This window comes from Desmodus rotundus, chromosome 3, assembly GCF_022682495.2.
Source record: "Desmodus rotundus isolate HL8 chromosome 3, HLdesRot8A.1, whole genome shotgun sequence".
Classification (NCBI taxonomy): Eukaryota; Metazoa; Chordata; class Mammalia; order Chiroptera; family Phyllostomidae; genus Desmodus; species Desmodus rotundus.
In genome coordinates, this window is record NC_071389.1 from 45659413 (window position 1) to 45676710 (window position 17298).

At 44.3% G+C, this 17298-nt stretch overlaps 1 protein-coding gene across 5 annotated transcripts in view; it reads left to right on the forward strand.

The window, feature by feature from the left end:
- The first annotated feature begins 1428 nt into the window (after positions 1–1428).
- Positions 1429–17298, forward strand: part of DNAJC6 (DnaJ heat shock protein family (Hsp40) member C6) — a 146581-nt gene continuing 130711 nt past the window's right edge. For 2 of the 5 annotated variants that reach the window (XM_053920130.2, XM_053920131.2), the window contains exon 1: positions 1429–1638. In XM_053920130.2, the coding sequence (XP_053776105.1) occupies positions 1524–1638 (115 nt within the window). In that variant the 5' untranslated portion in view covers positions 1429–1523. Of the gene's footprint in view, positions 1639–12881; positions 13163–17298 lie in introns of those variants that run through there. The other 3 variants (XM_053920133.2, XM_045199439.3, XM_053920132.1) reach the window with 2 other exon arrangements.

Genomic DNA, 17298 nt, shown 5'->3' on the forward strand with positions numbered 1-17298 from the left:
CATTGATAAACACTCTAATCTGTATCCATATTTCAATTTTTTTTTGAAAATTGACCCAGTAATGTCCTTAAAGTGTTCAAACAATCCAACACAAGGTCAGTCTAGAACCAGGCATTCCATTTAGTTGCCAATCTCTTTACCCTCCTTTAATCCCTGACATCCCCACAGCCTTTCTTCATCTTTTATGCCATTGACGCTTTTGAAGAATACATGCTCCTCCCCCCTTAACCAACTTTTAATAGTTCAGTTCTCATTTAGAGTTCCCTATGATTAGGTTCAGGTGGTGCATTCTTGGCCAAAGTATTACAATACAAAAGTGATGCGTCTTTCTCAGTGTGACGCATCTGGAGGCTCTCCATGTTCATCTACCTCCACTGGTGATTTTAATTTTGATCATTTGGTGACCTTATTGCATGAGACTTGTTTGGGCCTACAACGAGATGGCAATTTCATGATTCAGCCTAACATATAACCTTTATTAAGGTTTATATGTGTAATCTGATCTCCCTGATGCTCTGTTTCCACCATTAATTAAGCGTGGCTATTAATAATTTCTCTCCCACGAGCATCACTGGGAGAGTTAAATAAGGTAATGTATGTGTAATTTGGCCCATGAAAAGCCCTCCATAAACATTAGTTAATATTACTGCAGCAAGGCAGTGTTGAAGGAATCTTGGTTTTGATCTTCGTCTCAGATTCTTCCAATTACAAGCAAAATCAGGACACAGACAAAATAGGGGGGCAGTCTCAGCTCTGCCATTTTCGTCTCCTCCTCTGGTAAATGAGAAAAACGCCTCCCACTCCACAGGTGTGTTATGAAGCTTAATGGCTTGTAGGTAAAAGTGCAAGAACAGAGACTAAGTCCTCAAAAAACCAAGCGATTCATAACCTGTTGTATGAGAAAAATATGTTAGACAAAAAAAAAAAAAATAATAACATAACGTGGGACCATTCTGAGGCAGTAGAAAGGTATAAAAAAGTATAGTTAGAGCCCAGGACTTGAGACTCGCCACCATTTAGCAGTTGTGTGATGTCTGGGCAGACTACTGAATCTCGCGGAGCTTCCCTTTTATCGTTGTAATTTGGGGACAAAATCAAAGGCACACCTCTTGAGATTTTTCTGTTAATTAACGATGCCTAGCAGCACCTGGGCACCCCACCGACATCTCCTGAACCAAGGACGAACCGCGAAGAGTCACCTAGGAAGCCGCCGGGCGCAGTGCTTCCCGGCCTCGCGCATCACAGCAGCGCCCACGCCCGAGCCGGGCGGCACCCCGCAGGCCAGGCACCGCCCCGGCAGCTGCCCCTCCTCCCCCGCCCCCGCCCCCGCCCCCGCCCCCGCCCCCGCCCCGTCCCCCATTCCCCCGCCCCCTCCCCTCCCCCCTCCCCCTGCCCGGCCGCAAGCTCCGCCCCCGGCGGACGCGTCCACCCCGGCGACGGCCGGGCACCTGTCAGACGCGCGGCGGCGGGGGAGGCTGGAGGCGACCCTCGGGCGGCGGCGTGGGAGGGGCGCGGGCGCACAGATGGGAGCTACTGAGAAGGGCGGCAAGAAGAGCCGGAGGCTGTTTTCTTCTCTGCGGCCGTGGAAGGCCACCCGGCGGCTGTGGAGGACGCGCGCGGCTCCCAAGGCGGCACAGGGTGAGTGTGGGCGCGGCCAGGGGACCTGTTACCGCGCGCGGCTGGCGCCGGCGACCGACTGCGGCAACTCCGGCTGACTTCTCGGCCCCTGGGACCCGCGCGCGGGGGCGGCGCGGCCTGGAGATCTGGCCCCGCGACCCTGCACTGCGACCCTCGGTGGCGGGAACACGGCCGGTCCCCAAGCTCCCCCGGGGCCGATCGACCAGTTGCAGGGGACGGTCTCGGCACAGTCCCCTCTCTCCCTCCGCCCCTGGACCCCATAACCGTCTCCCGTTGGCCCAGGCGGTTTCAGTTCATTTTCTGCAAAAGTCCTTGTCTGTCCTTTTGGCTGTGGACAGAAGGAATCCACGGTGCCTCGGGGACACAGTCTTACTCGGGTTTGCATCTGCCAACCCCCGCCCCCAGCACCTGGCCGGCACCTGCAATGCAGTACTCGTTGGGGGAATGAATCCGGACCCAAGGCTACCTTCAAGGTCCTCCCCATCGGACCCACCTCTTTCCAGCCCGTCTGGGGTGACTCCCAGTTATCTCCTAAGCTCCAGCCACAATAGACTATTTCCCAAACACAGCACCTGTCCTCATCAGAGCTTCAACTCACACCTCTTCAGTCCCAGACTCACTCCATTCATTCATTCCACAATCTTTACCCAGGCCCCCTGTTTGCCAGGGCCTGGAGTGAGCAAGAGGGGCAAGGCCCCAGCTCAGGAACCACTTTTAGAGGGGGAAAGAAAATCACACACATCAAACAGGTAAAAATCCCCCTTAGAAGCTGCTCTGTGTGCTTAGAAGGCATCAGTCAGCTGGGAGAGGAGAAAGGGTGACCCCGCAGGTGGACGGGCAAGGGCCCTCCGAGGGAGGGCAATGTAAGTTGAGACCTGAAGTCTGATTAGGAGTTACTCCAGCGTGGAGCCGGAGAGAGCTTTCCTGCCAGAGGGAATAACAAGTGGAAAGGTTCCAAGTGCCCAGGGAAAGTGAGGGACTCAGCTTGGATCGAGGTCTGGGGGGGCCATGACGAGAAGTTTGGATTTCATTCTCAGTGGGTTGGGAAGCCATTAAAGAAAGAATTCTGTGCATGATCTGCTGGCTCACCGCCTTCTCTCTGTCTGCAATGGCCATGCCTTCATCTCTCAGTCTGGCCAGTTCCCACACACCCATCAAGACTAGCTCAAATGCCACCTCTGTAAAACCTTTCCTGGGGTTCCTGCCACCTGTAGCCTCTTTTTAGTATCTCATCACCCACAGGGCATTTGTTGCTGTTCATCTGGTATTATAGGTTCCACGTGACAGGTTCTTATCCGATTCATCTTTGCATTTCGCTCTAGGCTCTGTCAGGATTCGGTACTTTGAAGATACCTGTTTGCGTGTGTGTGTGTTTTTGTGTGTGTCCTATCTTGTCCTTGTCGTCTGTTTCCATCCTCTGAAGATTCTTCTGAGACACTCACATGCCTTGTTCTAAAATGGCCGATGGGATCGGCCGGGGCAGAGGCCAGCCTGCACTGGAGCCTGGTCATGGATGTGGTGGTCACCCTCCCATCCCGAGGTTGTTTGAGGATTGAATGAATTAATGAGTTAATAAATGTGAAGTGCTGGCACATAGTAAGCATTCTAAAAATAAATTTGACAAAGAGCAGTGATAATTATCTTTCAAACATTTATTGTGTTAGAATCAGGCTTTTCTGTTGGTGGTAGTTAGGGAGACTCTGGCTTGGCATAGTCCTCTTGGGGCTTTTAAAGATGTGTGATTACTTTCATCAAAACGGCAGTTAAGTTCCTTCCCCACTGACATCGGGAACTGTTGGTGAAACTTAGTAGGGCCTAAGCCTGACCACCCATTTCTCCAGCTTGCTTGAGGAGCTGAATAGATTGGGAACTGCAACAAGTACACCTGGAGTGATAATAACATGCCCCGTGTTATTCCAGGTGGTGTGTGAATATTTACAAAAGAGGAACAAATGGATATTGCCACTGAACCAGATTGACTTAGAATCAGTTTCCTAGTTTTATAAATTTAAAAACCAGTTCTATACTGTATACACAACTGTCTTCTCCTTCCTCTGCTCCTCTCCTGGAGTTCACCCATTGCCATGCTATGCTGATCTTTACTTAGAATTCGTCTGCTCCCTACATTTCTCTACACCCCCATTTCCCGGTACAACCTGGGGATGAGATCATTGTAATGTCTTATGTTACATAATACTTTACAGTTTACAGAATAGGTCAACTACAAAAATCTCACTTAGATTGACAACAGCCCTGGAAGGAGGGAGGGAAGATGATTTATTTCCTCACTTAGGGTTGAGGAAGATGAAACAGAAAGATAGGTGACATGCAGGAGGTGATGTGGCGGGTGAGTGGCAGACTCAGGCCTGAGCACCCATACAGCACCCTTTCTGCCACATCTCCAATATCTATACTCATAGAAGGGAGGAGTGAAATTAAAAAAATTTAAGAGCAATGAAAGAAATGAAAGAAATCCACATTCCAATTTTATTTGATTTTTTTAAAGGTAGCCGGAAATTCTCCGGAGGCTGTCACCATCGCTGGGGGCATCTAGAATCATATATGCTTTGGCATCAGACAGACTATGATTTGAATGTGCCGCTAATGAGTGACATGCTAATAAGCTGTGTGATCGTGGGCGGGGTGCAATATCTTTCTAAATCTGAAATTCCTTTATATATCCTATGTAAAATAAAGATGATAATGCCTGTGTCAATGCTACTGCGAGGAGTTAGTGTTTATAAAATCCCTAGTACATAGGACCACACATGTGGTGGTTGTCATTTTTATTAATATTAATTCAGGTCTGCCACCATATGATCTTACCCCAACTATGTTCAGTTGTGGGGCCGGAAAGTTCAATGAGCTATGGGAAAGAACCACGGCTGGAAGTTCCTTTGGGACAGCTACTCCCTTCTGAGCCAACCAGAGGGTCTTCCACATCACCATTCCTCTTTACCCACCTTTCTTTTCTTTTTCCTTTTTCACAAAAGGCAGCAGTTCTGTGAGAAGTAACATACCTTCTAGGGACTCCGGGCATTTTTCCGCCTAACACTGTCCTGGACCATAGTGGACATTCAATACATACGTTTGTAATGCATGAATCCTCTGGGAGATACATGTATCTGCAAAGAGAACGAGCCTGAAACTTACAGTGTGAACACCTGTGACTCTAAGTATAGGAGACATACCCAGAAGGACAGTATTGGGTTAAAAGGTATATGTTTCTTTAATTTGGAAAGCTATTGCTCAGTTTACCTCAGTATATTTGAGCTAATTTAGCTCCTTCCAGTAGTGTATGAGGTCCCTACTGTCAGACTTTCTAATACTTGCCAATTTGATGGGTGTGAAATGCTACCACGTGGTTTCATGTTGAATTTCCTGGATGAATAATGAAGCTGAAAGATTTTCACAGGGAATCGGTCATATGTGAACCTCTCTGAAATGCCTGTTTATGTCTTTTCCATTTTCCCCCCCCTTGGTAGTTTGTCTTTTTCTTGTCCACTTATAGGATTTCTTTTGGGTACCAATCATTTGTTGGCTTATATGTCCAAACAATTTAAAAAATATACCTCCCTGTGCAAGTGGTTCTAAATGGGAATGCGAGCAAGCTGAGCCCATTGGAAGTTAACCCCCTATATGCTCCCATCCTTTCCAAGGAACCATATTTTAGTCAAAATTTGAAGCCTTTAGGTTATAGAAAAGGGAGCGAATAGAAAGGGTGGGAGAATTTTGTGAGCAGTAGACGGTGGTAGAAAGCGATGGTAGAAAATGGGTCCTCATTAGAAATTACCTCCTCCAAACCCTGCTGGAGTGAAGAGCCGTTTCCTGAGCTGCGATATTCCCTGGGAAGACACAGACTGGAACTAGAGTCAGTCTCCTTCACAAGATAATGCTTTCCAGGAGAAGTCAGTTGGAGAAGAAGACAGCATTTGCCAGGTGATCCGTGGTTTTGTGCCTCACCGTCATTTTCCGGCCGTATGTCCCTAAAAACAAATCACATTGAATGGAAATAATGATCCCTCTGTAGGGATATTGGAAAGGTCAAATGAGATCATAAATATAAAAGACTATGTAAATATAGGGTGTATTTTCTAGGCTCTGGAAGGAATGGCACTGCCTGAGTGGGAATACCTTTTTGCCCTACAATCTTTGGCCTGTCCCTTCTCCTACCACCTGTTCTGCATACAGGTGCATGATTGTAGAGCAGTAGTTTTCCCAGTGTGGTGTCCGGGCCAGCAACATCTCCATCACCAGGAATTTGTTAGAAATGCAAATTATCGGCCCCACCCTAAGAGCTACCGTATCAGCCACTCTGGCTGTGGGGCCCAGCCATCTGTTTTAAGAAGCCCTGTGGCAATTCTGACGTGTGATAAAGTTTGGGAACCACTGGCACGGTATGATGTGCCAAGGCTTTAAAGTCAGCAGATGTGGGTTTTAAATCTTAACTCTCCCATTTGCCACTGTGACAGGAGCAAATTACTAGGCCCCTCTTGGGCTTCCAAGCTCTCATCAATAAAAGGAAGATGATCTCTCCCTCCTGGGGTTGCTGTGAGAAGGAAATGACAAGAATAACCTTAGTTCTGCTACTTTTCATCTGCGTGTCCTCTGGCAAGTCAACTTGCCTCTTTCTGCCTCTTTTTTCTCATCTAAAAAGATGGAATGACAAGAGTTAACATGTACACACTGCTACTATGTAACAGCCACTGTCCTAAACCTGTGCATATTTTTATTTTATTTAATTCTTATAATAACCCTGATTTACAAGCTCTGATTTTTTTTCTCTGAGACATTTTTTTTATGGTTATTCAATTACAGTTGTCTGCATTTTCTCGCCATCCCTCCACCCCACCCCAGCCGAACCCACCTCCCTCCCCCTTGATTTTGTCCATGTGTCCTTCATAGTAGTTCCTGTAATCCCCTCTCCCCACTGTCCCCTCTCCAATCCCCTCTGGCTATTGTTAGATTGTTCTTAGCTTCAATGTCTCTGGTTATATTTTGTTTGCTTTTTTCTCTTGTTGATTATGTTCCAGTTAAAGGTGAGATCATATGGTATTTGTCCCTTACCGCCTGGCTTATTTCACTTAGCATAATGCTCTCCAGTTCCATCCATGCTGTTGCAAAGGGTATAAGCTCCTTTTTTCTCTCTGCTGTGTAGAATTCCATTGTGTAAATGTACCATAGTTTTTTGATCCACTCTCTTGCTGATGGGCACTTAGGTTGCTTCCAGTACTTGGCTATTGTAAATTGTGCTGCTATGAATGTTGGGGTGCATAGGTTCTTTTGGATTGGTGTTTCAGGGTTCTTAGGGAATAATCCCAGCAGCGGAATTGCTGGGTCAAAGGGCAGTTCCATTTTTAGTTTTCTGAGGAAATTCCATACTGTTTTCCACAGTGGCCTCACCAGTCTGCATTCCCACCACAATCTCTAATTTACAAATAAGAAAACTGAAGCACAGAGAGGTTAAGTAACATTTTCAAAGTTACACAGCTAGTTAGCTGGAGTTCAAACCCAGGCAGTGTGCTGTAAAAGTCCTTGCCTTAAAGACAGTGCTTGGGAATAATAAATTCTCTATTAGTGCATGATAACCATAAGAAGATTGCCTGGAACACAGTAGGTACTTCATATGGTAATTCCCTTGCCCGTGCCCTGTGGCGTGGCTTCGTGAGACCTTATCTGGCTTTTCTTGGAATCATGCTGCAGCCTTCTGCCATGACTCTAGTTACAAACCTCCACCCGTTGGTAGGCAATTTTTCTCTATCTCACCTCTTTTAAGGTCACTTGGATGCACTGAGCAAACCAGACAGAGGCTTGGCTTGCTGGAGGAAGATGGAATGTGGTGGTTCAGGTGAAGCTACCCTCCTGTCAGCCTGCCCTACATGTTTTTGGAATGAGTGACCGAGCTAGAAGAGGTTCCAGGCAAGTGGTTGAAAGATCACTAGGTCTGCTCGGTTTGGGACATGGTCTCCTAGTTTCTTTCTTTCTTTTAAAAAAATTGTATTTATTGATTTGAGAGAGGAAGAGAGAGAGCAACCTCAATTTATTATTCTGCTTGTTCATGTATTCATTGGTTGCTTTTTGTATGTGTCCTGACCGGGATCAAACTTGCAACCTTGGTGTATGAGGATGATGATGCTCTAACCAACTGAGCTACCTGGCCAGGGCAGCCTCCTAGTTTATTTGGCTCTCAAATTTCTAAGGAAATGCAAAAGCTTTTTTTCCCCCCTCAGTTTTTCTTCAGAATAAAATGTGCAGCTGGGAACTTTAACTTACTATATTACAGCAATGTTTTTTCTTTCATTTTTATTTTGCTGGGACAATAAAAAGCCTGTTCTCTTTCAATTCAGGATTACACTGATTGTTCTTGACAATTCTCTTTGGTTTTGCTCTCAAGATGGCCTCCTTCGCTGGGCATGACTCACCGGTCTAGTGACTCAGAAGAGGCATCTAACAAGACAAGGACTGTATAGAGCTGTGAAGAGACTTGATGGGCAGTGGAGCCCACTTGAAGCTTTCCATAAACCCAGTTATTGAGATGGAGCATCATTTTATTTTTTGTAAAAATATATTTTATTGATTATGCTATTACAGTTGTCCCAATCTTTACTCCTTTGCCTCCCTCTGCCTGGTACCCCCCTTCCCTCTAGCTATCCACCCCCACCTTAGTTCATGTCCATGGGTGATACATGTAAGTTCTTTGGCTTCTCCATTTCCTGTACTATTCTTAACATCCCCCTGCCTATTTTGTACCCACCAATTATGCTAAATTCCTGTATCTTTCCCCCCATTCTCCCTCTTCCCCCACCCAACTGAGAACCCTCCAAATTATCTCCATATCTATGATTCTGTTCCTATTCTGCTTGTTTGCTTAATTTGTTTTCTTAGATTCCATTGTTGATAGTTGTGAATTTATTGCCATTTTAATGTTCATAGTTTTAATCTTCGTCTTTTTCTTAAATAATTCCCTTTAACATTTCATGTTAATAGTAGCTTGGTGATGATGATCTCCTTTATCTTTACCTTGTCTGGGAAGCATTTTACCTGCCCTTCCATTCTAAATGATAACTTTGCTGGGTAGGGTAATCTAGGTTGTAGGTCCTTGCTTTTTATTACTTCGAGTACTTCTTGCCAGCCCCTTCGTGCCTGCAAAGTTTCTTTTGAGAAATCAGCTCACAGTCTTATGGGAACTCCTTTGTAGGTAACTCTGCTTTTCTCTTGCTGCTTTTAAGATTCTCTCTTTATCTTTAACCTTTGGCATTTTAATTAGATGTGTCTTGGTGTGGTCCTCTTTGGGTCCCACTTGTTTGGGACTCTCTGTGCTTCCTGGACTTGTATGTCTATTTCCTTTACCAAATAGGGAATTTTTCTTTCATCATTATTTCAAATAAATTTTCAATTTCTTATTCTTCCTCTTCTCCTCCTGGCATCCCTATGATTGGGATGTTGGTACATTTAAAGTTGTCCCAGAGGTTCCTAGGCCTATCCTCATTTTTTTTTAAATTATTTTTTTCTTTCTGTTCTGATTGAATGCTTTTTCCTTCCTTGTATTCTAAGTCGTTGGTTTGATTCTTGGCTTCATCCTCTCCACTGTTGGTTCCCTGTAGACTTTTCTTTATTTCACTGAGTGTAGCCTTCATTTCTTCCTTTATGTTGTTGCTGTACTCAGTGAGTTCTTTTGAGCATCCTGATCACTAGCAGTTTGAACTCTGCATCTGATAGGTTGCTTATCTCCATTTCGTTTAGTTCTTTTTTTCTGGGGTTTTGTTCTGTTCTTTCATTTGGGCCATATTTCTTTGTCTCTTTAATTTGGCAGCCTCCCAGTGTTTGTTTCTATGTATTCATTAGAGCTGCTTTGACTCCCTGTCTTAGTGTTGTGACCCATTGTAGAAAAGACACCTGTAAATTATATGGGGTGGAGCCTTAGGTACTCACTAGGGCAGGGAAACCCATTTCCCCACTCTTTGGCTCTGTATGTGGCTCTGAGTGGGTCACTTCACCCACTCCCCATATGCAACTGGCGCCCTTCTAGCTGTTGCTGAATCCCAGAATGGGTGGGTTTGCGTACATTCTAAAATTGTGTGGGCCCTTTAAGTGGAGTCTCCTGAAAATCTGGCAGGTTTTTTCCACTGCCCCAATCCCCACTGGTTTTTACAGCCAGAAGTTATGGGGATTTATTTTCCCAGTGCCCATCTGGATGAATGTGGCATCTTTAAATCCTTGGTTGTTGGACTTCCATACAGTTAGATTTTCTGACAGTACTGGGTGTTATTTGTTCTGAGGTTTGGTTGTAACTCTCTTGTGGTTGTGTGAGGAGGTGATGCATGTCTACCTACACCTGCATCTTGACCGGAAGTAGACCACCATTTTCATTAATGCATGTATATAATGGTACTTGTTGCCAGTTTATTTGAAGTATGGGGTCTACCAAAGACATTGCCTTTTCTGGAAAGCTCTGATGCTTGAGTCTATCCTCATCCCTCAACTAGATGTGGCCTTAAAGTTTATGTGGGGCAAGGCAAAGCTTCTGAGAATTTACTGACCTACTCGGAATGGCCACAGAATCAGGAGGTCTAAGGTTTCTGTACATACTCTGTGAGGAAGAAAAGTAAAGGCTCTTTTCTTTGAAGAGGTCTTCAAGCCTCTTTTAACTTAATTTTTAAAGTAAACGATCAATTAAGGATGGACAGAAAGATGGACAGATAGGCCCTGAAGCAAATATAGCAAAATGTACTTGAAGATGGAGTTCACTGTGCAATTCTTCCAAATTTTTTTGTGTTCGAAACTTTTCAAAATACAATGTTGGGTAAAATGCAGGTGCCCCTAGAAATGACCACTCTCTCAAAAAATATTTCTTCCTCTTTAATATAAATAGCTGCCCTCCTCAGTCCTCCCAGCCTTAGTCTTTCTTCCTGGGAAGCCTGCTTGATTAAAAAGGGCCTGGAGCGAGATTGGCAGGAAGTGAGCTACTCTTTTATGCCAAGGGCTTTATATTATTCCTGAGATGTAACGCTCATGATAACACTGGCTACTTATTATTTCCTGCATTTTATGAAGAAACTGAGGCACAGAGGGATAAACTTGACCCAGGTCACGAGGCACTAATATGTCTATAGCGTTTATGAAGCCTTTGCTTTATGTGTCAGGCCATGTGTTATGTACTTTACATGATTAACCCGTTTGAGCCTCGCCCAACCCTAGGAGGTAGGTGGGCACCATTATTATCTTCAGCAGGAAATAGAGACTCAGAGAGGTGCAAGAACATGTCTCAGCTTACTGAAGGGACCGGTGAGTGGTAGAGCCCATGTTTGAACCCAGTCTCTCTCGCTTTAGAGCGCCTGCCTATCCAGACCCAGGGCTTGGCATTCCTCTGCCTAATTCAGTGAGTGGGCATACCTTGTGGAACCCTCTTGCCCTGGACCATAGTTCTTTGAGGACAGAGGACGTTTTGTTCAGCACTGTGTTATTCCCAGTGTTCAGAGCAGTGCCTGGCACAATGCATATTTATTGAATGAAAGGGTGAATGAATGGTGGCTTCTCACTACCTACTTCTTCCTTCACCCTGTCAGCCTCTAAAGGTGCTCCTACTAGGTACACAGTTAGGCTGTCCTGGAGTCGGTTCTGGGAGAGAGAGATGCCTGTTATTTTGACCTCACTAATGGGCCAACGTGGTCATTAGTTTTATGTTGTCAAAGGGGAGCAGAAAGGTATTATCCACTGCCAGGGAAAGATGGGAGCGAAAATTAAATACTTAAAAGTTTCCCCCAAATTTCAGGGAGTCTTTAAAGTGTGGTAGCTAGAAATCAACTGTAGAACCCCTAGTGGCCACCATGGCTTTCATTCTGTAGCTGTTTTTGACTCTTGTGCTGTAGTAATGAGCTGGTGAACACTAGCAATTAGTTCCCTTAAGTGTGTCCAAGCATGTTGATAATTGTACCTCACATTTATATAGGGCTTAGTTACAACGTATTACAACTGTTCTCCCTTTTGATCTTCTGAACAACCTGGTACATACACAGGCGGGTATGATTAGCCTCACATTACAGATGAGGAAACTGGTGCCAGAGAGGCTAAGTCAACTGCCCTACACCATTCAGTTAATACTGGTAGAGATAGGCCTTCAACCCTCTTGCCTCGACTCCTCCTCCAGCAAATGTTCCAGCAACTTCTGAGGATGAGAGCAATAGGTAGGTGTATTTCTTTTTGTTGCTTTTCATGCAATTTAGTGAAGTCCTGGATTGGGTCAGTTAATCTTTTCAGATATCAGTGTACCAATCTCTGTAATGGGGGAATAAACACCACCCATTAGTGAGTGCATGTGGAGCTTGTGAGGATTCCAAACTTAAACAACTTCAGAGTAAAGATGTTTTGGGAAGGGACCATGTGATCCTGACCAGTTTTCCATGAAATAAGTTAAATATCGCCTCCCCTTACCACCCTACCTAAAATGGCACCTCTGCTCCCTCGTAACCATGCTTTTATTTTTCTTCACATAACTCATTAACACATATTATATATTTACATTGGCTTGTTTATTGGCTATTTGAGTCCTCCCACAAGAATATAATACCCACGAGAGCATGGACTTGGTCTGTTTTCTGTATTCCTAAATTCTCAACAAGTAGAATAGTGCCTGGTGCAAACACTGTTTGGAAGAAGGAAGGGAGGAAGAAAGGGAGGGAGGGAGGAAGGAACCCGAGCTGTGTCATGATTGAAAGTAAGCCTGAACTGGATGTTTGAAAGATTTCCTCGCATCTTCCTTGCCCTCTAACAGAGGGGTCTCATGGTCTGGTTTCCTCATACCTATTTCTGGCTCAGCCACCCAGTCGCTTGAAATCAATCACTAAAGCCTCCTTGAGTATCAACTAACACTTGGGTGAAATGGGCTCGATAACCTCTGTCCAAACAGCATTCATAAGTCATTGTATTATGCTGTATGCCTCTGTACTGTAACAGTCTGTGAGCAGCTTGAGGACTGAGGCTGGTCCCCTTCACTGTTGTATCCCCAGTACTTAGCAGACAGCCTGGTCTACATAGAGGTAAAAGAAATGTTTGTTGAATGAGTGAATATGTAAGAGGAAACAAATCACAGGGGTCATAATCCCCCTCCAAAGTTAAGGTCTCCATTTGAAAATAAGCCTGGTGCATGGCACGTACATTCCCCTTTCAGCTTGAACCACATCTCTTCAGAGACAAGGAGGTGCTAAACAATTGGTTCTCTACTTAAGGGAAGAAAAGGCATGCTTAGGCTCCAGATCCAGTTCCATGCCATGTTTTGGAATTTGTGTTTACGTCTGCCTTCATCCCTGTCCTTTCCGCTCCAGCATAAGCAAAATTATAACCCTGCACACTGACTTGCATGCAATTATCAGAGACCCAGTGCTCTTCTGTTGAGGGACGTGGCCCCTGAGACCGCTGACTGTCTGTGAATGACAAATCAAAAGTCAGGGTTGCAGAATCAGCTGGACTTTCCTGCTCATTTGCAGCAGAGGGAGGAAGGAGAGAATGAAAGATTCTGAAAATAAAGGTAAGGGCCCAACTGCAGAGGGGAGGCAAAAAGATGCTGGAGATGAGATGGCACTCCACGGACAGGCTTAGTTTGTATTAATGACTGATTTAGCGTTACTGAGAATATATCATTTCAACAGTCTAGTTATATAATAAACATGACTTTTTTTTTAAAAGACTGACTGGCTTCTAAAAATATGCAAAAATTAAAATGACTGGCTCTGGTTTCCAAATATTATGCCATTCAATTTTCCATTTTTTGTGCTCCTGAATATAACCGTATATTTGCATTCTTCATTTAATCTTAGCTGAGTAACACGTATTTCTATTTCACAGATTTCCTTATGATAGCTACCAGGGTTTTGGTAATTTTATATTGGGAGTGTTCACAAGAATTAATATGTAGGTTTTCAGTGCATCTTTGGAACTGGAATATCTGAAATACTTTGGCCTTAAAACAGTTTAGATTCTCAAGAAAAGTGGTGACTGAGAATCCCTTAATGAACATTAATCTTTTTAGGACGACTCAGTGGGGAGCTTTCACTGACCTTCAGAACTGTTTATCTTGCAGAGAGATACTCCGATGCAAACTCCCCCCATTCCCCCGAACCTCCACCCCCTAGATCCCTGGTACGTTAACATCCCCCCCCCTCCCGCCCCGCCATCACTCTAATTCCGTTGGGGGTATGTTGGAGGAAAGAAATGATTTAAATGAAAACTCTGGAAAGAAGAGGGCTCACTGAAAATGAGCCAGGCAAATTTTAAGGTCAACCACAAGGATTATGGAGGATTCTGGGGTTTTAAATTCTGAGACTCCTTAAATTTTCTGCCGCAGTTGGCAGTTGGGGGCAGAGAGAGAGACCCCAAGGTCTTAGGAGGCTACACGTGTTACCGGTCGGATTTCCAGGACCGAGCCCTTCCTTTCCCCAGCGTTGGTCCAGCTCCTGGTCCGGGTGCGGAAGGAAGGCGCAGGGAACGCAGGCTCCCGGGGAAGCTCCCAGGTGGCTACCGGGGCAGAGGACGCCATCTCTGCCCCTCCATGGCCTGCTGCTGCTGCCTGAGTACTAATTTTAGGGTTTGCCCGCTCCCCCTTTCCCCGTGCACTTTCACGGTTCTCTGCGCGTTTTCACAGTTCTCTTCCGGGAGCCACTGCGCATCAATTTGCACCTAATCCTCTTTCCCGCGCCACCCCCCCCATCTACCCTCCCCGTGTACTCTGCATTAAAGTAGGCCCTGGCTCTTTGCCCTTGGGGACCGGGGCTTGGTGCGCAGCTGGAGGCTGGCAAGCAGCACCCGGTCACCGGCATCCAAGTGAAGTTGTTTAGGTTATCCGTGAAACGACACAGGCCCCAAACCTTGCTTCCTGTGCACAGAGCTGTGGGCTTGGTCTTCTCCTGACCAGTCTCCAGTCACTCTCTCTGGCTTGTTAGTAAGATTCCCACCTTGTGATGGGCAGTGATGTTTATTGCAAATTTAAAATAAGAAAACAAAACCAAAAAACCCACACGCAGCCTGATGTCAGTGGGAAGATTGGTATTTCAAGCTACCAAGCTGTTTGTAATGAAGGCTCTTAAGCCACCCCGCAGTCTGTAATTGAGACTTAAAAAGGGGCTGGGGTAGCTGGTGCTGGTAGTAGTACCATCTCATGGGCTCTGGATCATTCATATCCACGTATTGATCCATGTGGTTTGGATGTTTAGATTTCGGTGAAGCGAACTTGGTCAGCAAGGGAGAAAACAGCTGTGCATGAATGGGCCTGGTAGGTCAGAAGAGGGCCTGTCCACTACTGTTTCCAAGCCAGCCTCTCATGGACGATAAAACCTGTGTATGTAATCCAAGTATTTTAATGAACTCAAGGAAAACGTTGGCTTGTACTGTGTGTGTGTGTGTGTGGGGGGGTTCCCCCCAGTGGCTGGAGAAGGGGTTTCTGGAAAGAAAAATATTTGTTTATATGCCATGTTATGCGCGGCCAGTGGCATGATTTCGAAAAAGCTAAGACTGCTTGAATTGGAGGCTCAGGTAGTGGTTAATATTCACCATGGTTTGGAATTGAAACACTCCCAGTTTCTCAGTGTATCAGCATGTTCTGAGTTTCAGATCCCTGCTGTTTTTTGAAGTGAGTTGGTATTTAGAATTTTTGTTTCACTTTTTTTTGGAAAGAGCCTCTTAGGTTCCTACTTGTTCTGCCACAAACTCACTAGTGACCTAGTACTAATTTTTTAGATCTCATTTTCCGTATCTCAGAAATGGAGAAATGTTAGATTAGATCACTGTTATTCAGACAGTGGGTGGTAAGAAAACCATTTAGCGAGTCTCTAGAAGCCTTTAGAAAGATGAAATTGAATAGGAAATGGCAGCAATCATTGCATGTGGTAAGGGTAGATATTGTTCCCTGAAACTTCTGTTTTAGGTACTTAGGTTTGTTTTGGTATGTAGGTATGGGCTATATTGATGGCAGGTTCTGTTTTTCACTGTGAATCCCAGTCAGACGGTTTGAGAAACACTGAAATAAATCATAACTTCTTTAATTTGGTTTTACAAGGAGTCTGTGAAATGCAATTTTATATGAATGTCCTTTTTTGCTTATGTATGAGAATATGTATAGTTTTCCTCAGATTTCAAAGGGGGTACAAGCCCCCAAACAGGTTATAAATTACTGCATTTCTCCCAAACACCTTCCCAGCTAATTTCTTAGAGATTAAAGGATCCTTTCAGGGCTGGGAGGTGGTTAGGTGTTGACAGAGACCAGCTGAGAGTGTGATGTGATGTGGGGGGAGGGAGGTGGGCCTGTTGAGAGGATGTGACCATGGCAACCACACCCTGAGAGCTCTTCATAGGTTCTAAAGGGTCAGTTGGTGACCTGAATGAGAAACATAAATATACTAAAAATTAGAGTCTTTGTGCTGAAAGGTACCACAGAAAAATTATTAAAATGTTGTGAATTGTTCGGAAGTCAATTCTCCTTGCAAAGGCCAAAAAAGAGTCAGGTAAAATTTAAAAAGGTTGACAGGGGCCAATAAATACTCAGGATGCTGGTTGGAGAAACTGCATTTTTATGAGCTGCCATCACATGACTAGTGTTCAGTAAATGTTAAACTGCAGTTTAATGAATGCCTTTCTTTCTTTTCCCTGCTTTTGGTATACGTTGTCTTAAGACAGTCTGGCGAGGCTGTCTTTACAAGAGACATTGTGTAACATTTAGCCAGCATATCTCAAAATGCTTTGCCAGCCAGAAGAAACATGTATGAAGCAACTAAGAAGAAAATAGTTGAATGAGTAATAAGTAGGTATTGGCACACATGGCAGCTAATTATAATAATAAGCATAGCTCCTGTTTAATGAACGACTAGTACGTGAAAAGCTGTCTGCAAGGAGCTTTACATGTTGTCACAACACTGCAAGGTAGTGGGCACTTTGCATGTAAAAGAAATGGAGTAAGAAGTTTATACGGGGACACAGTAAGTGGCAGAGCCAGGACTGAAACCCAGGTGATTTTATGTCTCAAGCCATTCATTTACATGGTAGACAGGGCTGAAAAATAAGTAGTGTGGTAAACTTGCCGAGTTTTTAATAAAATTTTCAACGTCATTAATGTTAGAATTAGTTTAACTGCTATAAAAGGGAAATGCGAACGTTAGAAAATGATGGCTTTTTATTTTCTAGACTGTATTTATTTGGAAACTAGACATCTTTAAGCTCAGCTCTAAATTTTCCTTTTATTTAGCAAATATTTTATGCAACATGTCTTTAGAAACAGATATGAAAAGACAGGAGTGGAAAGTTTGAAAATTTGGGTGGAAATTTTTTTTCTACAAGAGTTCAAGGCAGATAGTTCTCTTTCTAATTCTTCTGTTGTTTCTCTATATTTTATCTCAAAACAACAAACGCGACATTTTATGAGCAAATGAAGCGATGTGTAGCATATTTTAGTGTGGTAGAACTGGGGTTAGAACATTGGTCTGTGCTAGTGGTTCCTGAAAGAATTAGATTTTTTGCTGAAATTTACTACAGAGTCTGATTGGGAGTTTGAATATGGTCAGGTGCAGACTTTTAGGCCCTAAATGTTAAAAAGACCCAAGTGTCCATCCCCAAGACTATAACACAAAATACAGTAAATGTAAGGAAATCCAAAAACATTGTGTTTTTTCTTAACCA